The 27,292-nt window shown below is 35.4% G+C and overlaps 1 protein-coding gene across 1 annotated transcript; it reads right to left on the reverse strand.

Moving 5' to 3' along the window:
* Nucleotides 1-557: 557 nt before the first annotated feature.
* Nucleotides 558-26,409, reverse strand: LOC142343127 (guanine nucleotide-binding protein G(q) subunit alpha-like). The gene is made up of 8 exons (XM_075394815.1): nucleotides 26,013-26,409; nucleotides 25,157-25,270; nucleotides 15,846-15,986; nucleotides 15,281-15,435; nucleotides 13,253-13,463; nucleotides 12,442-12,588; nucleotides 4,212-4,367; nucleotides 558-668 (listed from the first exon to the last, which is right to left on the reverse strand). Exons 1-8 carry the CDS (start codon nucleotides 26,214-26,216, stop codon nucleotides 558-560), a joined length of 1,239 nt encoding a protein of 412 aa, XP_075250930.1. The 5' UTR covers nucleotides 26,217-26,409.
* Between the last annotated feature and the right edge of the window lie 883 nt (nucleotides 26,410-27,292).

Genomic DNA, 27,292 nt, shown 5'->3' on the forward strand with positions numbered 1-27,292 from the left:
CGGTTTTTTCTCCATACGGTTTTGAAACCGTATGGAGATCCGGGTTCTTTGTTTTTATTGCACGTTATGTTTGCTTCTCCTTGTTTGTTGTTTTTATAATGCGAAAAGCGTTGTCACTATAGTAGAAAAATTCGGCTCTTTTTCTCTGCCTCCTTGATTCAAGATAGATGGCAGAAATCTCTTTTCTCTCATGTTTTCTCTCTGCTGTTTTCTCTTTTAGTCTGATTTTTTTTCTCTGTGGCTCTTTAGTCACTTGCTTGTCCCTATGCTTTCTGGTCTTCCTGGTTTTGCAGTTTCTGCTTGTTTTTTTCTTTGGTTCCATAGATGCGCTTTGATGGGAACATCCAATTTTCTGAGCGCTGACAGTGATGAAATACCACAGAAATCATTATCAATGATTACAAATTTCTGATTTACTGCTATCTCTTTTCTTTTTTGCCTCTCTCTCTCTCTCTCTCTCTCTCTCTCTTCTCTCATGTTTTTTTTTCTGGTTCTTTTCGTTCTCTTGTGTTTGTCTGATTTATTTTTCCTCTGGTTCTCTTGTGGCTTCTTTGTCACTATGCTTTCTGGTCTTCCTTGTTTTGCAGGTTCTGCTTGTTTTCTCCTTTGTGGTTCCATAGATGCGCTATGATGGGAACATCCAATTTCTGAGCGCTGACAGTGATGAACTACCACACAAATCATTATCAATGATTATAAATTTCTGATTTACTTCTTTCGCTTTTCTTTTTTGCCTCTCTCTGTCTCTCTCTTTCTCGTGGTTTCTCTTCTCATGTTTTTCTTCTCTGCTGTTTTTCTTTCGTTCTATTGTGTTTGTCTGATTTATTTTTTTCTCTGGTTCTCTAGTGGCTTCTTTGTCACTATGCTTTCTGGTCTTCCTTGTTTTGCAAGTTCTGCTTGTTTTTTTCTTTACGGTTCCATAGATGCGCTATGATGGGAACATCCACTTTTCTGAGCGCTGACAGTGATGAAATAACCCAGAAATCATTATCAATGATTACAAATTTCTGATTTACTGCTTTCGTTTTTCTTTTTGGCATCTCTCTCTCGCTCTCTTTTTCTCTTGTGGTCTCTCTTCTCATGTTTTTCTTTGCTGTTTTTTTCGTTTTGTGTTTGTCTGATTTATTTTTTCTCTGTGGTTCTCTAGTGGCTTCTTTGTCCCTATGCTTTCTGGTCTTCCTTGTTTTGCAGATTCTGCTTGTTTTTTTCTTTATTGTTTCATAAATGCGCTATGATTGGAACATCCAGTTTTCTGAGCGCTGACAGTGATGAAATAACCCAGAAATCATTATCAATGATTACAAATTTCTGATTTACTGCTTTCGTTTTTCTTTTTGGCATCTCTCTCTCTCTCTCTCTCTCCTGTGGTCTCTCTTCTCTCATGTTTTTCTTCTCTGCTGTTTTTTTGTTCAATTTTGTTTGTCTGATTTACTTTTTCTCTGGTTCTCTAGTGGCTTCTTTGTCCCTAGGCTTTCTGGTTTTCCTTGTTTTGCAGGTTCTGCTTGTTTTTTTTCCTTTATGGTTCCATAGATGTGCTATGATGGGAACATTCAGTTTTCTGAGCGCTGGCAGTGATGAAAACCCTCAGAAATCATTATCAATGATTACAAATTTCGGATATATTGCTATCACTTTTGCCTCTCTTTTTCTGGCTCTCTTCACTCTTCTTTGTCTCTATACTTTTTGGTCTTCCTAGGTTTGCGGGTTCGCTTGCTTTTTATTATAGTTCCTTGGATGCGCTATGATGAAATTATCCAATTTTCTGAGCGCTAACGGTGATGAAATCCCACAGAACTCATTATCAATGATTATAAATTTCGGATTGTTTTTCTCGTTGATTATACTGTTTGGTCGTTCTTGTTTCGCGGTTTCTGCTCTTGTTTTAATTATGGTTTCCTAGATGCGCTATGATGGAAACATCCAGTTTTCTGAGCGCATATAGTGATGAAATCCAATAAAAATGATCATTGATTTTCTTTCTTTTCTCTTTTTTGCCTCTCTCTCCCTCTCTCTCTCTCTCTCTCTCTCTCTCTCTCTCTTTTTTTTTTCTCTCTCTCTCTCGTTTTCCCTCTGTCACTCTTTCTCTCTCTCTCTCGGTATCTCTCTCTCTCTCTCTCTCTCTCTCTCTCTCTCTTTCTCGCTCTCTCTCTCTCTCTCTCTCTCTCTCTCTCTCTCTCTCTCTCTCGGTATCTCTCTCATCTCTCTCTCCCCTCTCTTCTCTTTCTTTCTTTATTCTCTGTTTTTCTTTGTCTCTCTCTCCCTCTCGCTCTTTCTCTCTCTCCCTCTCTCTCTCTCTCTTTCCTTCTTTCGTTTTTCTTTTTGTTTTTCTCTCGCTCTTTCTCTCTCTCTCTCACACACTCTCATTCTCTCTCGCTCTTTCTCCCTCTCTCTCTCTCTCTCTCTCTCTCTCTCTCTCTCTTTTCTCTCTCTCTCTCTTTCCTTCTTTCGTTTTTTGTTTTTCTTTCGCTCTCTCTCACACACACTCTTTCTCTCTCTCTCTCTCTCGGTATCTCTCTCATCTCTCCCTCCTCTCTCTTCTCTTTCCTTCTTTATTCTTTGTTTTTCTTTGTCTCTCTCTCCCTCTCGCTCTTTCTCTCTCTCTCTCTCTCTCTCTCTCTCTCTTTCCTTCTTTCGTTTTTCTTTTTTCTTTCGCTCTCACTTTCTCTCTCTCTCACACACACACAATCTCTTTCTCCCACTCTCTCTCTCACTTTCTCTCTCTCACACACTCTCATTCTCTCTCTCTCTCTCTCTCGCTTGCGCGCGCGCCTGCGCGTGCTCTGCCTTACGGGCAATTTTTTTTTGTTTTTTGTTCTTTTTTTGTGAGTTTTTTGTTCTCGTTTCGCTCTCGCTCGCTTCAGCACTCTCCTTCCTCCTTTTCGCGCTCGTTCTCGCTCGCTCGTCATCGGTTGCTCGTTCTGCCAGCTCGTTCTCGTTCGCTCGTCTTCGTTTGCTCGGTTTAGCTTGCTCGCTCGCCGCCGGTTGTTCGTTCGCCGCCGCTTGTTCGCTCGCTCGCCTCTTCTGTTTTTCCCCCTTGCTGTTTTCTTCCCATCCCCTTTCGCCTATGGCTATGTGCTTTTCTTTTGTTTGTGTGTGTTCAGCCCCACCCTTCTCTCTTTCGCTCCTTTTCTTTCGTGCTTCACCCCCGCCCTTTTCTGTGCCCCCTCTCATGTGCTTGTGTTTTGCTGATATTCTTATTTATATTTGTTTGCTTTCTTTTGCAGCACACAAACCCCCTGCCCTTTCTGTGACCCCTGCTGCAGCGCAAAAAAACCCCTGCCCTTTCTGTGACCCCTTCTGCGCATTTAGATGATGTTCCTATTTATACGTTTTAGCCTTAGCAATTTTAGGGTCTCTCTTCTTTTCTTTGACGGTTAGAGAATAGGTCGAATCCTATTCTCTAATCTTCAAAGAAGCCAAAGAGGCCCATGCAGCAGCTAAGGCACGTTTCCGGCGCTTCTTGCAAGACGGTTATCTTGCAAGAGTTTTACAAGATAGACGGTTATCTTGCAAGACTCTTGCAAATCGGACGGTTATCTTGCAAGATCTTACAAGAATCTTGCAAGATCTTGCAAGATGTTACGTAATCTTGCAAGATTCTTGCAAGAATCTTGCAAGATCTTGCAAGATAACGGTCCTATTTTGACTGGGGTTGTTAAAAGTTCTGTTGACATTGTTCGGAATTAATCAGGCTCTGAACTCATCATGTGGAGAACCAGATACTGTAATTTTGGGCAATGTGTTTGAGAACGGTTCTATACCATAACGAAGTCAATTTGATTCTTCAGTTTTTTTGTCCTGTATTTTACCATGAAAATTCAAACATATGATATGATCATAATATTGGTCAATGTAAAAAAAAACAGAATTAAAATACTACGGTTCAGTGCTGATTTTGTCTGGGGGTCAAGTCCAGGGTAAAACTCAATTGGTTGCTCATATACATCGATATAGATGATGTAAAAGTTTCCTGTACAAAGTTAACTTAGACCAAAAATATTTATAGAAGGTCCTAATTTTTTCACTGTTGTCGAATATACAATATATTATTTTTGTATTACGGTTGATTTTATCGTTGAATCTATTGAAAATCAACGTTGATTGTATTAATGAAATTTGAAACAGGTGAAAAACAGTGTAAACCTTTGTTTCAAAAAATGATCGTCTCTGCTGCATGAAATTGTTTTTGGAATTAACCGTTGGAGGCTCACCTCAAATATGGTTTGGAACATATGTTTGATGAATGCCCTTGTCTTGAAGAACTCGATGATGTCTCTCTCGGGGTAGTCGAACCTCTTCACCACCTTCTCAATGTCTTTCCCATCCTCATCATCCATCTCAAATTTAGAGTAGCCCACGAAACCCACCTACATTCAAAACCCTATACCTCTAAACCCTAGATGATAAACCGTCGTTTAACATAACCTAGTAACGTCGGGCGAATTGCTCTCAAACGACCGGCGAGTGATTGGCTTCGTAAGTAGCTAGGCACGGTTTAGTGAGGCTAGCTTTAGCTAATTGAAGGGGCGTAAGTGAGCGTAGAGGGGGGAGGGAGGGTGCACCGGAGGGCTGATGGGGTGGCAACAGTGGGGGGTCAATCTCTAAGAACCGCCCTTCACACCATAAGTATAAGTCTTAAAAACAGATTCTGTGAATTGCATACTTGAAGACTAGCGAGCTGAAAGTATCTAAGAGCACTTAATGCCTGCTGGGCGCTACCTGTTTATCCCGTTTTTGAGGACGAAAAGTCAAATGCGTCAGACAAAAAATTGTTCAAGCGAAAAATCGCATTAAAAAGACCGACAGGACTAATATAATTGCTACAAACTTCGTTTGAGAGCAATTCATAAACGTAAGAAAATTGCCGGTATATTATGTTTCTTATATTCCGTATGTTTGGTCTTACACGTGAGAAACCGTGGGTATGATCGGTTTCAAACCACTAGACTCAATTTCTCATGATTATATAAAGGCACAGTGAGTGTGATTTAATGAACTAAATCCCCATCAAAGTTCAAAAACTTTTAACATAAAATACATAAAAACATAAAAAAACAAAAAATCTTATATTTGTCCAACTACTTTTATAAATTAGCTAAATAAGACAGACAGTCAATTCATCTTCACTCACTTTTCAATTTTTTCCAAGAAAACGTCTCCAAAAGATGTGCTGGAAATTGCTGCTATTATCATAACATTTCGCTACATTATGAATGAAGAAACTCAATTTCTGTTTTGAAAAACCGACTTCGGTCGTTTGAAACCGAACATGCCCACAATGATTTTAGGTATAAAATGGAATGTACTGAATATATGAAATTACAGAGACCAGTTGTAAGAGACAAAAAATACTGAGATTTTTCTTTTTTTTGGGTGGAAAACTGAACACATAGAAAGGTTCTTGCGTCGTTTTTTTCGGTCTTCTGGACTAGGCATTACTGAATAACAGTGTACTAATTTCCCTCAAACAACCGGGGAGAGTATTAGTTTTTGTTATAGCTGTCTTAAACTTACAAGCGACATAACTTCGCTGTGTTGAATGTTGAAAATGGGAGGGGTCCAAATAATTTACCCCTTACTATGACTTTAGGTCCTCTTAACAGTTTTGGTGAATCGTATCCATAAAAATTTCTATGGCTCCCAAAGAAGTAAGCAATTTCCACAATTTTTGATGAGTCTATGCTGACAAAAAATTTTTGTCGAACTGTCGCAGCAAAAACGTAAATTGTTCAATTGTTTTGAAAAAAAAATATGGAGGAAACAAAAAACAAATTACAGAAAAAACAAAAAAAAAATGTCGGAAGGAACTCAATCAGCTCATGGACAAACATTTATACAGCAAAATGATTCCACGAATTTCTGCCGGCAGCTGAGAAGATTATTGACTACGTGGTTTGAAATAATATTGGTAATTGTTTTTATATGGCAATATTGTCATCTTCATAATTTTTTGATCGATCTTTTTCGTTTGTAGATCACGCAAAAATTGGTAAGTTTAAGAATTGGAAAAGGATCAAGTAAGAATGTTGTGTAAAGATAACGCTCATTACTAAAGTAATAGCTTCACAATTCGTTTAAGAGCTAGCAAGGAAGCAAAATATTCGATGCTTTGCTGTGTTAAAGATGACGTCAACAATAAAACACATTCAATTCAATACAATCACATAATATACATTTCTAAATTTTGCAGGTCCTGTTTGAAATAAATCTGATACGTAATAAAAATGAATGCAATGAAAACTTTTCAAACAAATCACCATTTGTGGGTTGAATTACTTCAAATTTTACCTTCTTGACCCCTATTATAAAACTGAACATATCAGGCAGAATTCCGGAATACAGCTGCAATCGCGTAATTCATTGATCTGAATTCTGGATAAAGATAATAATAAAACCAGCCAAGGACGAAAAGTTTCTCGTACTCTTATTAATTTCAGAGTTTTCATTTGTTGATTAGCAGCTTGTATAAGTGACCGTTGCCTCTACTAGCTCCTTTCAAACAACGTTCGTTTAGAATAACAAAAACGCAGAAGAAAATATCTTAGTGAAAGATGAAGTCAGAGAAAGACTTAGAGAAAGATGACTTAGAGAAAGATGAAGTCATTCTCAAATTGAGGCAGGCCTTTTTTGAGAGTGATATATATCAAATGTGATCTAAAAATTAATCCTGAGAAACAAAAAGATAAAGACTGCACATAAAATAAAAATGATATCACGCACCCAAGATCTGGTATGAAATAAGCGTGACCTCTTTTAATCGCAAAAAAACCTTGACAAGGAAAAAAAACACAACAAGTCCTTAATTATAATCCAAAGAACTTAACTTACTAATGACCTAAACAGCAAAGTCCTTACGTCAGTGCCAAGCGTGGAAAGTCAACAAAATGCTTCAAATTGAGTGTACAAAAAATCGAGAAAGAAAAACTTACCCAGAAGATTGCCGGAAATTAGCCGTCGTTGATTCCCATAACCACGATTGAGATTGAAAGAAAAGAAAAAAATAACGAAAAAAATGATTTTTGTAGAAAAATAATTTTAAAGTGCAAATTTTTTTGATGTCATCCGGTAGTTGAACATACTCCGTTTTCATAGTGAGACGATACTTGAGCTAGTATAAATACCAATTAGCATTATAGATGGCAACTATGATAAATTGTTTATAGTTGGTACAGAACCATTTTCATTAGTTTTACAATGATTACAAAAATAGAACACTATTGGGTAAATCAATAGCAATTGCACCAACCAAGAGCACACTATTAGGTCTCACTAACCTGTTTCTAAGTGCCTCTAGCAGAAAATTTTTCACTATCAATACCTATTCACTAAGGGTAAAACAAACTTTTTTTAAAATTGAAAACAGAAGAGAAAAAAAAACAAAACCAGAACCATAACCAGCAGTTTTGTTTTTTTATTAAAAAGTGATTCCATTAGTTGATCATTTTCCAGTATGAAAGTGTCTCAAAAGTTGTTTGCAAGTTTAAGTATTTCGTTTTCTTGAAGGTTTTTTACTTTGTCTACAAACATTGTCTCGACTCTAAAAACTAGGTTTAATAAGCTTCTCAAACTTGTATATAATAAGTTTTTACGCATGAGCGTTTACTAGTTTAGATCTTTTTAGACCGACTGCTTGACAAGTTTGACTGCTTGATCCTGACCACTCAACAATTTTGACAAAGATGCAATTTTGCATTCGCGCGAAGGATAATAATCACAGTTTTGGAAAATTCATTTATGTGAAGTTCGCTAACAGCGTAGAGTTTATTTTCTTCTCTCAATGAGCCCAGCGATTCAAAAAATCGTTTGTAGAAAACTATTTTAATTAAAAGTTTTGTAAGATTTCCAGATTTTTTAGCACATTTTTGAAAGTTGAGCCGCAGAGTTTCCATGTTGCAATATTGGCTTGATGCCTGAGCCTATAGAAAGGACCGCAAAACTTGATAAGGCGTTTTTCGACATAGGACATATGATGTTGGAAATTTAATTGGCAATCAATAATCACACCTAAATATTTGTACGGCTTTACTGCTTCAATCGTTTCTTTAACCAAATTAAATTCCTTTTCAAACTGAACATTCCGTCGATCACAAAAGAGCACGTTTTTTTTCTTTGCGTTGAGGACTAGTTTGTTTTCTTTTATCCAATCATTTGTATATTTTAGTGCTAACTGATGATTGTTCAGTAATTCCTTGTTTCTACCTCCTGTTATAGTTGCTGTATCATCAGCATACAGTTTTAGAGCTGTTTCTTTCTGCATTGATTTGATGTCATTGATATAAATAAGGAACAGAAATGACCCTTGTGGGACACCTGTTTCTTCAAGTTGCAACTAAGATTTCGGTGTTCCAATTTGAATGTATTGCTTTCTGTTTTTCAGGAACGATTCAATAAGCTTATACGTTTCCTTACGAAAACCGTAACAATAACAACTTTGTAATAAAAGTTTGTGATCAACAGTGTTGAACACCTTCTTTAGGTCAAGAAACGTGCATCAAGACACATTAGTTTTGTTTGTCCGAAAATGATTGCGATCGAGAAACTGTACCAACCTAATATAGATTAAGTTCTCAAAAATCTTCCGGATTATTGTAGCCAGGAGATTGACCTGCAGTTTTTAGGCTCATTTTTGTCACCCTCCATGTGTAAGGGTACAACTTTGGCAATATTTAAAGCATCAGGAAAATAGTTTTCAATAATGCATCTATGAAACAATTGTTCCAAACGGGTTGCAGATCAGACATATTTCTAGAAATGTGTAGTTTAGGGCATAGCAGTCTAAGCAGTACTTAGGTCGATTTTTATGCAGTACCTTTCTTCTTCCTTCTTGGTGATTTTGCTGAAAGAGAAAGAGTTGCTGTCTTTTAAAGGTAGTTTGGTTTAATTTCAGGGTTTAATTTCAGACGAAAGTTTTTTATCAATATTCGAGAAGAAGTTATAGAGGTTTTCAACATGGTTTTAGGTGGCAATATCTTGTTCTGGTTTTTGTGTTTTCCCCATTAATTCGTTGTACATGTTGAAAAATTCTCTTGTACATCGCCTACTTTCCGCGTGTTTTTTTTCTTGGCAGAAAGTCTATCTTTTTTTCTTACCAAGTTCTTTACAAGAGTACTTTGCTTTTTGTATGCAACTTATTTTTTTCGGAATCTGTTTCATTCATGTTTCCTATTAGTTGCTTTTTAGTAGCCTCTTTTTTATTTCATTGTCTATCCAGTTTTTTCTATTGCTAGGTTTTACTTTTTTCATGGGACAAAATTTGTCTAGCGTTATCATGTGAGTACTGTGAAGCTCACAGAATGATATCATCATTTGATTTTTTGGTCCTGGAGAGATTTTCCAGTTTTCCTCCTAGAAATTACTGGGCCCCTTTGAGCGCATATTTGTTCTCTAATGCCTTCCAATTTCTCGCAAAATTATTTGATTCTTTGCAGCTAACTTTAAAATTTGTGTTAAAATTTGCTAGTACAGTGTGACGATCTGAAACATCCGATTGGTCCGGTGTTATTTTCAATGGAATTATGGAAAATCGACGACCAGGCATGATTTTGAGGAAGCAGTTTCCCTAGTTGATGTTAAAATCTTTGGAATATCTAGGTTGTTTCGGTTCAATAGGTTTCTCAAATGCTATCGTTTAGTTCCATTTTGAATCAAACTAACAATAAAATCATCACAAATAGTCTGATGAGTTTCTGGTGGCACAACAAGTTCATCGAGATAATGAGCTAGCATCTCGAAAATCTGAAAAATTCCAGCATTAGGTGGATTGTATACACAAGAAATTAATAGTTTAAATGTTTTCAGTTGCACCGCAACACTAATGGTCTGCAGATTGTTTGCTGTTAGGTTCTTTTCCACTCGGTAACAAAAGGTCTCTTTCACATGAAGACCTGGGCCTCCTCCTTGTGTTTTTCTCGAAGCTACTAGGAGGTGATGGTAACCATCCAAATTAAAAATTTCACACGAATTCTGTTCAGAAAGCCAAGTTTCTGTAATGCAAACAAGTCAGGTTTCATTTCCATGGTTTTCAAGTAAACATTAAACCCGTCAAATTTTTGCGGCAGTGATCTCATGTTTTGCAGGAAGATTAATGAATTCTTTTATAACGCTAGCGTCTTTTGTAATTTTGTTGATCATCAGTTTTTACTCATAAAAAATCGAATACACAGGCCAAAACAATCCCCCGCACACAAACAATAGCCTAAGCTATATTTAACTTCAGCGGTTCTTCATATCTGAGCGAGAGAGAAAAAAATATAAGATACGAGTTTTACCAAAAAAAGAGAAAAAAGAAAAAAAGGATTTTGTTATTTTCTGTTGTCATTGACTTTTACTGTTCTTTCTTTTTACCAATACTGTTTTGGACATTTTTAATGGATTCCGAGGAAATCAAAGAGTTTCAGTTCAAAAAACAAAGTAGAGGAAAAACAGTCAGCTACAAACAACCCAACCTGGAATGCAAAAATCACAAAACAGGTTCATGTTTCCCGCGGAAGTCACAGTTGGAGACTAAAACAGGAACTAAGACATAAAAGAAACAAGATCGAGAAACGGGCAACCAAAACCGGGCTCTATGAGTTTATCCCGTTTCAATTTCCGGTTTTGTTTTTTGATACCGACTTTGTTCATTTTGAATTGCTTTGCTGAGCAACTGTTGTCTAAAAACACTTTTAGCTCAATGAGAGAAGAGTGAAACTAGCCTAGAGAAGTCAAAAAGATTTCACGCAAAAAATTGTCGCAAAGATTCAAAAGCTGTGAACTAAGGTAAAGCAAAAAAATTTTATTCGACGGAGTAAAAAACATAGCATGACAAATCCTGACATACATTTCAAAAAATTTTCATTGACTAAACAAAAGACTAGACCTAGTGGGGACTATGAGCGAACTTGGAACACCATTTCTAAAAAAATCAAATCAAAAAATTTCACAAAAACTGAAAATCAACAAAAAATGCAGCATATGAACAAAAGAGCACTAGCAAAAAAGTGAAATTTGGTTTACACAAAAAACGTGCCCTAGAATGAACATTGGGAACTACAATACTACATTGGGAAAACCATTAAAAATCCGATTCAAAAAATCAAAAAAACAGTAAAAGTCAAAATGAAATTGCCGCATGTCAATATAAAACGGATCTTTAACATAAGAGCGAAAATAATTTACGCTGCAAAACCGCTCGCTTTTTGCTCTACTTCTTGTTTCGACGTGACCAAAGTCACTACTCCAATTTGACTTCAAAAATCATGAAAATGCGTTAACAAATCTTAAAAAAAGAGACAGCGCTCCATTACAATTCAAATTTGTTGAATTATAAAAAATAGGAGCGCTATAATAGCCGGCATAGAAGCTGAGGTTGCTATTATTAAAGAATTTAAAAAGATAATTTCTCAAAAAACAGTGTAGAAAAAAATCATCAATACACCAAACATTTTATCTAACTCTTATGGAGAATCTTTAAAAATCACATGCAAAACACAGAATTTGCAGAAAACAATGAATACTTTTAAAAAAGCGTAAAAAATAGAAATCTCTCAGAATTAAGAGTCTTTTTGAAAGTTAGTGGGCTCAAATTAAGATAAAAAGTTACATAACTGTACTGAAAATCTTTAAAAACCGCACAACACAAAACCATACCTCAAAAAATTCACCTCTCTTTGAAAGTCTTAGTGTCTCTTGTTATTTCGATTGGGCGAAGAGAACGAGAAAAGACCAAATAGATGCATTATTCAAGAATTCAAAAAAAAATCTTAAAACAGTTTTTTAAGTTACCAAAAAAACTATGAACTGAAGTCCATAAGCTGACAAACATTATGATACACTGAAAAGCTAAATATATTTATATGATACTAAGGGATCACAAGGAAAACAGAAAGAGCAGGCAGAACTCAAAATGAAGGCAATTTTAGCCACGCTATCGCTCCGCAGCTATTAAAAACGAGTTTATTAGGTCTTATTAGAGATTATTTCGAGAAGACAAAAATCTGGAAACTGTTTTAACACAGCCTTATCACCAATCGTTTTAGTTTGATATTGTCTCGCCAACAGTGGCTATGAGTGCAAGCAGATACAAATAGACGACGTCGTGTTCTGCTATCACTTTTGCCTTGGACGGTCTAGTCAGCTGTTATCTGGTCTGGCACGGCCTCTCAGGGGTCAATCTGATCTATGCCCTCAATCTGGACTTCAATCTTTGGCAGCATAAACATGAACAAGATTTGCATAAATTTGCGTACTTGAAACGCTTGTTGAGACAAAAGAATAGACGATAATCGTCCCCTCAAGTCATGTAAAAGTCTCGAAGGTCTAAAGTCGAATAGAATTTGCTCTAACTATTGTCGCCATCAAAGTTTTGGAACATAATAGAACCGGAAATGCCCCTCTGTGAGAACAGGTTATCAAAAGGTGTCTTATATGAGGTCTAGGCCTCAGCTGAAGTAAAATCCTAACCGACTTGTGGTAGATCCTTTTCTTCCTCTCGCATATTTTCTCAAGAAGGACGTCTTGTTTGTTGAGGAAGCAGATGAATGAGACACCCTGCAGGAATCTATTGCTCACAAGCAGTTCGAAACACTCCAAGGCTTCCACCAGACGATTCTATATTAGACAATATATAGATAAACACTTTGGCAAAAGTTTCCATTCTTACATTCGTTTTTTAGAACGAAGCAAAGGGAGTTATGAATGAAAAGTAATTATAAAAGTGCAATACCGAATGAAAGATCAGATATACAGCGAACTGTCTGTGTGTCAGCGAACTGTCAAAAGTTTTCAAAGACTTGTAGAAAAAATAATGAGAACTTCTGGCTTTTATCGAGCACCGCGAAGCGGTTCGAGATATTAAGTCAGAATTTCGATGTGACTTCTGTATAGTCACGTAACCGCATGCTTAAGACACGAAACCGCACGTTTTAAAATGAAGAAAGTCAACGAAAGTCAATTTCTGGCTAAGTAGCAACTTCTGCCATTTTAACTTCTGGCACTGCAGACTTTCGGCATTTTAAAACGTGCACGTGAATGTTTTGACTATTATGCGGAAAAAGCTTCAAAGTTATGCCAATATAACAAAAAATGAACGGAATTCTAAAAAAATGAGATCAATCTGCGCTTTTCGTCTCATTTAGCGCATTTTAAAATACAACTCTAAGTGCGTTCAGTGCAGTTTTAAAGCCATAATTACGCACTGAAGACGCCTTATAAGGTTACTGGGTTCGCATCTTGCACGCGATTCGGGCAAATTTTTATCAATTTGTTGATAAACCTTAGTTGAGTCTTCTTGAAGTGGTACATCGAACGTGCTGCAGTCTACCATGTACATGACAGCAGTGGTGTATCTGAAACACTGGCACCATTTGCTACTTCTCTCTCTTCTCAGTCCCCCCATGTCTATCACTCTGCAACTGTATGTGTTACGCACTGTCACTTTCTCTGTGTTGATTGTGATTGTTGTCTGCTGGATACGGGAGAGGTCTCTATAAGACAGAACATTTTAAATTCCTTAGTTAGATATCCCTTTAGAGATCTTAGTTGATCAAAAATTTCTCATCAGCTCAAAGCATGATGAGGTCGAATTGTCGTTTGGGATACCCTTTGAAATTGCAACCCACACAACTGGTTTCCAATGTTGCACTGGTCCTCATGACCAGCCTAACTGAAACTTGCAGTTGTAGTTTGGTGATTGCCCAGTGCAAAACCCCGCGCATGAAATTCAGATATCTTTTTCGCGTAATTGGAAATGCTCGCGTGGAAATCCAAGATCTTGCGTGCTTTTCCGGGATTTCGAGAAAATAAATAAAATTATCTTGGATGTCTCCAGAACCTTCGAAGAGTACCAAAACAATAGAAGAAATTTAGAAAGGTGATTTTTTTTTTAAAAAAAGTGGAAAATCAAGGAATTGACGTGGTTCTGAAAGTAATACTGTGGCAAACCAGAAACCAGTAATTCTTGGCATAGTTTCCCAATTTATATTAGCAAGCATTGGAAACTAAAGATATACGCTTCCCCAAAGGTTTCGATGAGTTTTATTTGGTGCTCAATTTTGAGGACCGCAAGTCAATTGATCACACAAAAAAAGTCATACAAAAAGTTGGTACGTAAAAACTGCATTAAAAAGATCAGTAAGACTAAAAGAATTGCTACAACCTTTGTTTGAGAGCAGTTGAAAATCAGGGACTGTTTAGTATTTAAGGTAAAAATAATAATACAACAATTTCTGTGCAGTTTTAATTTGAGTTTTAGTAGTGAACTGCCGTCACTTGAGTTCATCTGCTGACTCTGTTATTAGAGCAAAAGTTAGATCTCGCGAAACAAAAAGTCAGGGTCGTAAGAGTCACTCGAAAAATCACAACGGAAAAAAAATTTTTCATAAAAAACGACCAACACGTTTACAATGATTGCTTCTAAATTTGCTCCAGAGCAATTGAAAATTGGATTTTAAAGGTTTTAATGTGCTGTCAAAAATTGCTGACAAATCTTCACCAGAAAAATCTAGTAATTTTACCCAACTCTGGTTAATAAAAGCGTCCAAAATTATGTAGTATAGCCTCCATATTTCACAAAAGATTGCATTCTGTTGGCTGAAGTTTTTTTGTTTACTCATGAAGTAATGTGCCCTGTTTCAAAACATTTCTCTATTCTATTCATTTGTTAAAAGAGCAGTCTAATATTCAAGTTACTGAACAAAAAATTAGAGTTCATGTTGCAATTTTGGCGGTTTTTTAAACTCATCGTAATAGTCTTGAAGGTTGCAATATCATGGACATGCCCGGGGCCGCAACATTCACGCCCTTAATCTTCTGATCTTCAGTTTTTTTGCGTTTTAGCTACAATTTCTTAAATTGATAATCAGAAGTCAAATGGATAGTTGAATACATGATAACAGCTCCAAAAAAGCCATCAGAATGGCTACTGTGATACCACATTATACTGATATCATTCCGTGACAATCTTCGAGAAAACACTTAGCCAGTTGAAAAAAACTAATAGACATGTGGTCATTCATGCCTCCAGATACATTTTTACAAGAATTTCGATTAAGGTCTTAACTTTTTAGGAAACTTGAAACTTGGGAAGTCTTAGTTTGCCTGAGATGAAATTTGAGATTACTTGATGAGATCTTACTTAATTTTCTAGATGCAATATTGGTACTTAATTGGCCAGGTTATTTACCAACTTTGTCTAGATTTTGTACCAAGTTAATGTTCCAAAAATCTTAGCAACATCTTATCTACATGTTTCATGTTTCGTTTCACTGGGATACTGGCAGTAACTGATCGCTTATAGGCTAACTGTTCGTTGGGTACAAATACATAGTCCTGGTCTTTGTCCTTGTTTTCCTCCCTCGGAGTCACCATTCCTGTCATCTCTGGGAACTTCTGCACAAAGTAGTCAAGATTCCAGATAGGTCTTTTCTCCTCTAGCAACCGGTACGTTTTCTGCACACCCTAAAACAGGTATTTTGCTCTTACCACTTGGGAACACAGGTGAAAAGGGACATGTGTTGGTGGGGAAAAGTTCATTTTTTACCGGCTCTCTTAAGAAACGATAATTTTTGACTGATTTGCGGTTTTTGATCGGCTTTCAGATGAGCGTTTTTGATTGGTAGCTTCGGATCAAAAACCACACGTTCAAGGAACGGCCAAACACAATCAGAGGGGTCAAAATTTAAGGGTTTTGATTGTCTTTTCTCAATTCCCTCCAAAAAACTAGTCAAAATGGCCATTTTCTATGTTTCACAAAATTTCAATTTGCGTTTCACCAGAACATTATAATTTCTTTTCGGTTGATAGCAAGCTGTGTTAAGTGATGTTGAGTTAAGTAACTTCCAAATAATTAGAAAAAGTGTTCTATCTACTTTATCATCCCATAGGGTGACAATACGTTTGGAGAGGGCGGGCAAAGCGTTCTCAAAGTACTCTGGGTGAAGCTGAACCATCCTCATAGCAGTCTGTCTGTTGTACTCACGTTCGAACGAGATGTCATGAGATTTCATTGACTAAAAACAACATAATTCCAATAATAATTTTGGGATTATGGGTGACACTTCAGGTAGAACTGGTCTGAGTTGCAATATGGTGAAATGATAACCAAGCAATTCTAAAATCTGATCAGAAATAGATCAAAAGCGGCCTTCTGTCCTGAAAATATTAACCCTAAGTATATTTTAAGAAGTCAAAAGAAGACCTTGAAAAGAGCTTAGCCATGTGGAGATTAAATTGAACATAGCTGGCAGATTGCCAGAAAATAGCCGCAATAGATTCGTAGATCGGCAGTCTAAAAAAGCAGTAAAAAAGACAGACCAAAAAAATTTGTCTTCTCATTGAAGGCTGATCTGTTATATTTTGATTAAAAATCTGTAAAGTTATTGCTGCCTCTATTAGCTGATCTCAAATAAACTTCATTTAGAGTGACACACACCCATTTGACCTCATCTCTTTGAATTAAAGTAAATAAAAGTCAATTTCAAAGTGAGGAAGTCATTTTTGAGAGTGAGGTAAGTCAAGTGTGACCAAAAATTTAATCACGCGCATGAACAAAAGAACTCGCTCCACTAAGAGCGAAAAATGACGTCACACATGCAATTCAGTTGAAATTGCATGAACGAATGAACAAAAAGTGGCTGTGACGTCATATGGTCGTAACAAAAATCATGACAACGAAATAAAAAACATAGCAGGACAAGTCCTGACGTACAATTCAAAGAATTTTCGTTGACTAAACAGAAAACTAGACCTAGAGCGGACTATGAATGGATTGGAAAAACCATTTAGAAAAAAATCCGATCCAAAAAATCGAAAAAACAGTAAAAATCAAAGTGAAATTGCCGCATGTGAACAAAAAACCACTACCGATAAAGCTAATTTTTGTTCAAACGCCGTATTCTTACTCTACTTTAAAATTAGAGCGAAAAAATTTCACGCCGCAAAACCACTCGCTTTTTCGCTCCACTTCCTGTTTCGGCGTGACCGAAATCACTACTCCAATTTGACTTCAAAAATCGTGAAAATGTGTGAACAGATCTTAAAAAAAAAAGACAGCGCCCCAATACAATTCAAATTCTTTGAATTGTAAAAAACCAAGAGAAGGCCAATAATAGCCCCAGCTATCGCTGTGCGGCTATTAATAAATAACGTTATTTAGGAAAAAGTCGAAATTTCGAAAAAAAAATACAAGCGCATCTGAAATTGCTTTCCAACACTATAAATTTCATGAAAAACTGCCGACAGCGGCACTGACAAACTATTCAATATTAACAGCTATGAAGTCATCGACTATCAGAATTAGGAAGTTCAACTGCAAACTAAATCAAGCTTACCACAAAATTATGCAATCAACTTCCCCGATGGCAAAGGAGTGAGAATATTTGTAAGAAATTGATCAGTCGAATAAAAAACAAAGATAATCAATCAAATACCAAAAACAATTAAAAAGATGGTTGAACCAAAATTAAATGGTCAGCGAAAACGATAGACCAATGAAAGTTATTCCCTTTTTCTAATGCACAATGAGCGTCTTTTCAATAAAGTTGCCTACAACATAGCTTCGTGCAATAAATTAGGTCGTGTTCAAAAAATTAAAACCAACTGGTTATGACATTTTTCAATTTGTTGTTTTCTTTCAGAAATTTGAACTCTTAAACAATTGTTTACTGAAACTGGGATTGCAATAATAATTATATTTGCCAGCAGGTGGCCTAACACTTTTTTAAGCATTTGAGAGTGAAAACGAGATCTCAGTACGAATCAGTTTGCTGAAAGTAATTATATTTATTTTAGGACGATATTGACAGAAGCAAAATTGCTCCTGTAAGTTTTTGAGAACTTGGGCGTTAAATAGAAAAAAGATGGACGTAATGAAGAAACATAGATGGCAGATTGCCAGAAAATAGCCGCAATAGCTTCGTAGATCTGCAGTTTCAGAAAATTAAAAAGAAACAGACAAAAAAGAACCTTTTGTTAAATGCTGAGTTGCTATGTTTTGTTTAGGAATCTGCATAATAAAATGCTGCCTCTATTATGTCCTCTCAAATCTTCACTTAGAATCACTTGAACTTACCTTTTTGAATTAAAGTAAAGCAAAGTCAATTTCAGAGTGAGGAAGTTATGTTTGAGAGCGATTTGACCAAAAGTCACGTGTGACCAAAAACTTTATCGCGCGAATGACCAAAAAACTTGCTCCTCTAAGAGTGAACAATAACGCCATGCCCACAATGCAGTTAAAATGCATGAGCAAATTCACAAAACATAATTGAACCCCGTCGAGAGGTCATATGGTCGGTCGTAGGAAAAATCTTGACGGTTGAATGAAAACATAGCATGACAAGTCCTCAAACAACTCAAAGAATTTTCATTGCTCAGTACAAATTATAACTATAACAGAAAAGGGGTCAGAGAATCTATTTCGAAAAGAAACACATCCAAGAAATTTGAAGAAAAACCGTAAGGATCAATGTCAAGATGACGCATTGAAACAAAAAACAACTATCAAATAAACGAATTTTTGTTTAAACACCGTTTTCTAACTCTAATATGAAATCATTGCGAAAAAAATTTAAAACCTTTGCTTTTTCTCTCGACCTCGTTTTTCGGCGTGACGAAAATCATCACTTCAATTTGTCATCTTTAAAAAAAGACAGCGCCTCAATAAAATTCAAATTCTTCGATTTGTAAAGAAAACAAGGCGGCTCGGTAATGTGCGACCTTACATAAAGTACCAACTCCACTCATCCACAATTTTAGCATAATTGTCTACCAAATGTAGAACAGATAGAAAAACCCAGAAATTATTTTTGGAAATCCCAAAAACCAAAAAAAGGATTTTTTTTTTCAAAAAAAGTGGATGAGCAAAAATTTGCCCTCCAAAGCTAATAACTCAGTGGAGTAAAATACGGTGCATCGGACTGATGAGATATGACAATATTAAGAGAGTTAAGACCAAAAGCAAAATCAAACTACAACAAACATTAATTACATCAAAAACTTTATGTCCGCTTAAAAAAACAGAACTTAATAACAAAGTCAACGTACAGTCAAATAAAACTGAAACTGAAAAAAATCATTTGTAAATTACCAGAAAAGATATGGGAGCAGTCCCTCGAAAGGTTTGGCAACAATTAGATAAATATAACAAAAACAGTAAGGTTAAAAAGTTCGTTTTTTTGTTTTTTTTAAACAATTAACCATTGGAAGTCAAATAAAATATCCGAAAGATTTACAATTACCAACGCTTTTGTAGAAAACAATTAAATTCTGCTCTTATTCAATTTTTTCTGTGGCTTAAAAGAGCAACAAATGACAACAAACAAAAATTCAATTATAACAAGCCAGAAAACGCTATCGAAGCCGTAAAGCCACATTTTGGCCCTCAAAATATGTTCGATTGTGCCTTCTAAACAATGATATTGTACTATGCAACTTTTTTAAATAAAACTAGGTAACAAATAGACAAAAGAGAAAAAACGCAAAATTAAGTAAGACTTTGATTTTTTTTCGAAGCAAAATTTCTTCCAAAACCAAGAAGGCCATTAATTAGAAAATGAAATTAATAAACAGGGTCCTTTATTCATCAAAAAGAAGCCCGTGCAACTTGCCATTATGCAGAAAAAGTCTTGCGTCTACAAAAAAGAGTCAAATATTACAAAAACCAAATCAATTGACTTTTTTTCGTGAAAAAGCAGTGTCGAAGCCAGTAAGGTCATAACGAACTCTTTAAAAAATATTAGATTTTTCGACAGCAATCTCTTTTCATACCTTTTTTGACACCAATAGCATCATATTTGACTTGTTATTAACGAGACTAGGTAAAAAAAAGACAAAAGAAAGAATAAAATTGCGAAGTTAAAAAGTTTATTATTATTTTGGAAAAAATTTGATTTCAAATTCATAAAAACCATCAGCTAAGAGCTATCTACTAATATGAGAATATCGGCGTATCTTTTAGTCTTCGAAAAACTTATGAATCCTGTCATTATACAGGAGATGCCATACGAATAAAACGATAAAATGAAGACAAAAGTTAAAGACAAAATTAAAAAAAAATTAATTGAGTTCTTCAAGAAAGTGTCGAAACAGTTAAAACAATGATTTTTTTAAAGGAAGACTTTAATCAATTTAATTTGTGACTTATTTTGAACGTGATATAAGAATTTATGTGATGTAAGAACTGTCAATATTGTGATAATGTGAAAAACCAGAAAACCTGAAAGATGGGCAAATAACAAAAAACAAAAAGTCTAGTAGTATCAAAGACAGAAAACAAAAAAATTAGGCTTAAAACCGCGATGGAGAAAACAATTTAGATCAATAAAAAGAGGAAGCATTCTTTATTTGCTGACGCTAAGCTACAAGTTGACCAAATTAAGAAAAGGTAGAGGAAAAGTTCATTAAGCCAATATTTAATTCAAAATCAATTATTTTTATAAATCAAAACAACACTAAACTTTCTATTAAAATTCAAACTTATTAGACTGGAGCTGCTGATAAAACCAATTGAACCTATCACTCCTGAGCTTTGATTTGATATGTTCTGTTCTTTAATAAACATAAAAGTCAACTTTTTTTAAAAAACAAAAGACTGACTGATTACAATCCGAAATCTTTTTGGATTGCAATAGTCCAAGATTGGTCCTAAACTAGCCCTGCTAGTTTTTATTGTCTATTAGGAAAACTTAGTTTTGTGAATGTCATAGATATATAATTTATTAGTTGTAAACTCAAAATAAATTCTGCGTTTTTGATAATCAACGATTAAAGTTAGCAAAAACGGCAAAGTTCTATTTACAGAGCACTTTCAACAGAAGTTGAAGTAGGAATGGCCCCCTTTAAGTCTATAAAGATTGTATTAGTGTTGTTTGGGGGTGTACTTCCGGCAAATTTAAACAAAGTGGACTGAAGAATCTTATTACCTGCTGTTTTTGATGAAAAAGTCTGAATTTTGAAATATTTAGCCCAAATTTTTGACAAACAAATTAAATCAAAATGATCAACGACACTTTTTTGTCTTTGAAAACAAAATCAACAACACTATTCCTAAAAATTTTAACAAATTTTTGCAAAATTGACGAAAACTTAGGCAAAAGTTCTGGAAAATCTGAATAAAAACAACGGAATTCACTCAACTTTTCTCAGAAGTTTAAACCTCGATAACTCCCTTGAAGAACAAAAATTAAATTTTTTTTAATTCCATTTTCTAGGCTGGACGATCTTTCTAATGATACCAGTCTCAAATCTCTACGATGAATATATCGATGGAAAATTGTCTGAACAACAAAAAACCAGTTTGAGTATATAGTTCCTCCCCCTCAAGAGGGGTCAGAACAAATATCAAGAGAAGGCTAAAAAGGCTTGCAATTGTGTTTGATTTCATATGTGACTTGTTTGATTCAATTGTATCTGAATTAAAGATTGAATGCGTTTTGGTAAACTGTTTGCCGAATGTTGTTGCTGGACTTGAAATTGACACAAAATGAGAATAATGTCAAGACAGCGTGTAGGTATCCCATACAGACTTGCTTAAGATTGATTGACTCGTTTAACATTGGTTTTCCCAATTTATTTAAAAGGGAGGACAGGAATCATTTATAATTTTGTTTTTACAAAAGACAGCATAAAATCACGTGAATGTTCTTTTTGGTGGTTAAAATTTAAGATACTTTGCAAAATTTTGTTTATCCGTTCAAAAACATACAAAAAATCTCTGGACTCTGCAGCTAATGTTGCCCGAAAATTGCATTTTTTAAAAAAAAATTGGAAGCATTGTTTGAGGCGGAAAATGCATAACTTATAGAGAAATAGTCTCGTTAAGCACATTTCAAAAAAAATTTTATTGTTTTTGAGTAATCGGGGATTAGAACTTTTTCCTCGGTTGAGGTTAAATTTTGAAATTTTGCAATTTATTCATGTTTCAACTTTTAACATAACATTTTTATAAATGCATGATTAGTTAACGGTCATTTAAGCGATTGGGGAGTGCGTTCAAGTGGTAAATTTGGGGTGGGGCATAGAATTGGGTCAAAAAGAAAAAGAATTTAAAACTTTGAAAAGTTGTATCTTCCCAGCTGTTTTGGTAAATTGCGTGCTTACGGAATAATAAAGATTCTAAAGCAACTGCACACTGGATTCTCGGGCTGTATGTGTTGATATCATTTCTCAAGATAAAAAGCCGCAAAAAATTTTTCCACCAGACTAAATAATGATTAGTCAAGAAATTATAAACCTAAACAATACATCTGACCAAAACCGGAATTGAATCAAGTTTTATTTTAGAGAAACTTAAAACTTAGTTAGGTTGAATAAGCTGGAAATCAAACGCACATTTGCGCAAAAGACTTTGGATAACAATTTTTTCACAATTCTTAACTTGTTAATGTTTAATTAGTCCATTCTGTTTTTTTTTCCTAAAAAGGGCGATAAAAAGGCACGTAGTAACAATACGTTAAAAAAAATTGGAAGCATTGTTTGAGGCGGAAAATGCATAACTTATAGAGAAATAGTCTCGTTAAGCACATCCCAGGTCGAGGTGGCCAGACCGAAGTGACCCCTGATCAGACGAGTTTCGAGCGCACACATGTTCCCGGTGCGCTCGAATTACATGGTCTGGAAAAGGCTTCGAGGGCACTTTTGTCTGGACAATGGTCTGGAACTTGCCTGATCAGAGGCCACTTTGTTCTGGGACGGTCTGATCAGAGGTCACTTTGGTCTGGGACGGTCTGATCAGAGGCAGTTTCAAGCGCACACTAGTCTGATCAGAGGCCGATTCGAGCGCACACTAGTCTGACCAGAGACCAATTTGAGCGAAATTTTTTTCAATTTTTTTTTGTTTTCTTACTGACTTTGGTTGTCTCGGGTAAGAGACAACAATAAAACAGCATTCTGATTGGAACTTCATCTGAAAATCTGATGGGTTTGATCAGAACCAAGGGGTCCAGCTGATAACAAATGCCGGTCCCCTCAAGAAAAGATTTTGAATCAAAGTAGATCAAGACGTTTTTATGCAGAGCTGTCTAAGTTCATTTTTTCAGTTAAAAGCATAAAAAAATGGCATACTCTTTTGATCATTTTTTGATCATTTTTTTCGATTTACTTTCATTAACAATACTTTCAGGATTGTTTTTTTTTGTCAGTTGAATATAAGATTGATAAAATGATAGATGAAATGAATATATTATAACGATATTGAGAGATTTGTTCATGTTCAAAATCATTCTCTGATCAGAGGTGATTTCGAGCGCACTTTAGTCTGGGACAATATTTCGAGCGCACTTTAGTCTGGACAATGATCTAGAATTCGTCTGGACAATGGTCTAGAACTTGTCTAATCAGGGGTCACTTCGGTCTGGAACTCGTCTGGTCAGAGGCGGCTTCGAGCGCACTTCGAGCGCACAATGATCTTCGAGCGCATACTCGTCTGATCAGAGGTCACTTCGGTCTGGGACGGTCTCATCAGAGGTCCCACTTGTCTGGGAAGGTCTGATCAGAGGTGATTTCGAGCGCGACCTCAACCTGGGATTTCAAAAAAATTTTTATTGTTTTTGAGTAATCGGGGATTAGAACTTTTTCCTCGGTTGAGGTTAAATTTTGAAATTTTGCAATTTATTCATGTTTCAACTTTTAACATAACATTTTTATAAATGCATGATTAGTTAACGGTCATTCAAGCGATTGGGGAGTGCGTTCAAGTGGTAAATTTGGGGTGGGGCATAGAATTGGGTCAAAAAGAAAAAGAATTTAAAACTTTGAAAAGTTGTATCTTCCCAGCTGTTTTGGTAAATTGCGTGCTTACGGAATAATAAAGATTCTAAAGCAACTGCACACTGGATTCTCGGGCTGTATGTGTTGATATCATTTCTCAAGATAAAAAGCCCAAAAAAATTTTTCCACCAGACTAAATAATGATTAGTCAAGAAATTATAAACCTAAACAATACATCTGACCAAAACCGGAATTGAATCAAGTTTTATTATAGAGAAACTTAAAACTTTGTTAGGTTGAATAAGCTGGAAATCAAACGCACTTTTGCGCAAAAGACTTTGGATAACAATTTTTTCACAATTAACTTGTTAATGTTTAATTAGTCCATTCTGTTTTTTTTTCCTAAAAAGGGCGATAAAAAGGCACGTAGTAACAATACGTTTGATTTTATGAACTTAGTATTGTTTTAAAATTACAATACTTGTTTGTTTTTATGATAATCAACTCCAACAAAAATGTGTTTGCTAGAGGGTTTTTGCTCTTAAATTTAATATAGTAATCAAAAGTTTCGAATTTTTGCTTTGTTTTCTATGATCAGCATACAAGAGTGAGTTTTTAGAGAAAATTAAAAAAAACATAGCCGGCAAATTGCCGGAAAATAGCCTCGATAGACGCTTGTGGCCTACCATGAATTGAAACAACTAAAGAAATGAGATTGACAGATCGACCACCAGTCCTTTAATAGACCACCAGACTTTTTGGATTAGATTTGGACTGTAATTTTTTGAGACACATTTGCTCTACAAGGAAAAAACCTGAATGGAGTTTTTTTCAAAATTAATATTCGATATTAAAACTTAAGACTCTATTACTCAGGAATTAGGGTATATAAGTTTGGCACTCTTTTGTTGCACACTACTGACCTCTAACTAGTAAATGTTAATAAAATTTAAAGTTCCATAAGTGAGTTCAGAAGTCATTTTTCTCTTAGCTCACTAGGAGCGCTTCAAATGTCGTCATTAATCATTAATGGGTTTTATAAATCCCTATGACCACTAATAAAAGTTAAAGTGAAATAATTACACCAACATTGGCTCATTTTTCATTTGACTTTTAGTTATGAATTACTTGATGCATTCATCTGGGTGAATGAGACACTTATAAATGATAGAGAAATTTAGATGACGCAAAACGAAAAATTCAAGGGCGTAAGAGTCACTCGGATTGTCGAAAATGTCAAGCTTTGGCATTAAAAAACAGAGCGTTTACAGTAGTTGCTTGAAACTTTGTTCGAGACCAATTAAAAATTACTACTCTACATTTATGCTGTTCATAATGGAAACAAAATAACCCTGAAAATACTCTGTTCTAGTATTGATATACTGTTTTTGCTATTGAAATATCATGAATCAGTACCTATACACTACGTTATCAGTCTCCGCGGGTATAGAGACATTAAAAGCCTCATTGTTTTCACCTTAATGACGAAGAGTACATTTTTGAAAACGTATTTCTTGATGTCCTGCAGCACCATCTGTTTCTCACTCACAGTAGGGGGACCTGACTCTGCACTGAACACACTCCGCAACATCTAAATCAACCACATTTCTCAACTCAGTACTGATGTTGACTGCATTGAGTTTCCACGCGCTTTCTTTGCAAAAGTTTCTAGGATTTATTTGGGTTATTGATAAATACTTGCAAAATAGGCTAATTGAGTTGCATTAGAGGAACGGTTTTGATTTCAAAGTGATGAAGATAACCGACTAACGTGGGCGAATTGCTCTCAAACTGACAGCGAGGGGTCAAACTTTTCAGATTAGGAATCGCCCTTTACAACCTCAAAGTGTCTCAACAAAACTGATTCGGTGAATCTTATACTTAGAGACTAGTAAGACGTAAGGCTCTAAGAGAGGTGCTCAGCCATTTAATGCCCAACGGGCACTACCTGTTTATCCCCCTTTTTGAGGACGAAAACTCAAATGGGTCAGACAAAAAGAAGAATCGCATCGCATAAAAAAGACCACAGGAATTTGTTATTTGTTTGAGAACAATTAAAAACAATATATATTTAATTGTTTTTTTTTCACTGCATTCACCGCTTTCACCGCTTTTCTTACATTATTTTGCCACAAAAGTCGATGCGGTGAATTTTTGTAACAAATGCGGTGAATTTTGCGGTGAAATTTTGTAAGAAATACGGTGAAATTTTTATTTTCATCGCATTCACCGCAATCACCGCATTTCTTACAAAAATTCACCGCATTCACCGCATTTCTTACAAAAATTTACCGAAAAACCTCGACCCGGATACTCAGTAAAACAAAACTGACCTTAAAGAGAGTCGTTTTCCCACTTTGTGACGTTCCCAGCAACAAAAATGTAAGTTCCCGGGAAGAGGCATTTGGGGAGTCGGGAATTCCACCCACGTCCTCCTCTTCGTCAACTAAGTCGTTGCTCTGATCCACTTTGGAACCAACTCCATCCTCAATTAGAATTTTAGTGGCTTGTCTTTCTGTTGAAGTTTGACAACCCATCTCAGAGGAAAAATACCCAAGGAATATTGGAATTTAGTTGAAATAATTGGGCAATCCTTTGAAACGATATTTGGGATCGTTTGTCCTCATTAAGAAACTTCATCAAAAGATTTCAAGTTTCTTTTCACTGGTTAGAAGTTGCAGAAATTCGTTGTCAAAATATCGTATTCAATGAATTTGTCAAGTCTGCGCTTTTGTTAATAAAACAACAGTGACAATTGAAATCTCTAAAGCACACATTTTTTCAAACAGGAAGTTAACATTTTTTGCTTAATTTTTCGATTTTTTCACTACAATAAAAATTTTTGATCACGCCTGAAAACGGATGTGAGTTTTTGTGAAGTTTGTAAACTGATTTCGATGGATAGCTATTGTGGGCTCGCTCATCACAAACCTGTTCGTTCAAGCATTAATTTATATTTAAAAAAAGTTTTTCTAAGGTAGAATTTTTTCAGAAAAATCAGGTCAATTCTTTAAAAAATTAGACTCAATTTCCCCAAATCTTTTTTTTTATTTCCAGAGCGACCCAAAGAATAAAAAAAGCCAAATGGCCGAGGAGATTAGATTGAAAATATAGTTTTAAGTTCTCTTCAACGTGAAGTTTAGCTGGTTTTTTATTCACGCATTCACTCAAAAACAACATTAATTGCTCACTCAAATTAAGTTCTCTTTAAGCAGACAGGACTGTTTGTTCTTACCCACCAATTTAGGGTGTTATTAATTTTATGGTAGCCTGAGTTTTTGTTGGAATCGTAAACTTCGATCAGAACATACGCTCAATATAAACCTAGTCGCATCAATTTAATAAAAAGAAGCTTTTTTGAACTAGAGATTTGTTTCTAAAAGATCAGGTCAATTCTTTAAACTATTAGACGCGGTTTTGCCAACTGTTCTTCAATTCCAGAGCGAACTAAATAATATAATGGTGAAATTATCATGAAAAATTTATTTAAAATGTTTCAAGTTGTTTTCCACGTAAAATTAGCTATTTTTTCACGCATGCATTGCACTAAAAATAGCAATAATTTCTCAACTTTACTAATTTTTCCTCAAGCAGCCACGTGTTGTTTCAATAC

The sequence above is a fragment of the Convolutriloba macropyga genome, chromosome 7, assembly GCF_964194025.1.
Source record: "Convolutriloba macropyga chromosome 7, txConMacr16.3, whole genome shotgun sequence".
Classification (NCBI taxonomy): domain Eukaryota; kingdom Metazoa; phylum Xenacoelomorpha; order Acoela; family Convolutidae; genus Convolutriloba; species Convolutriloba macropyga.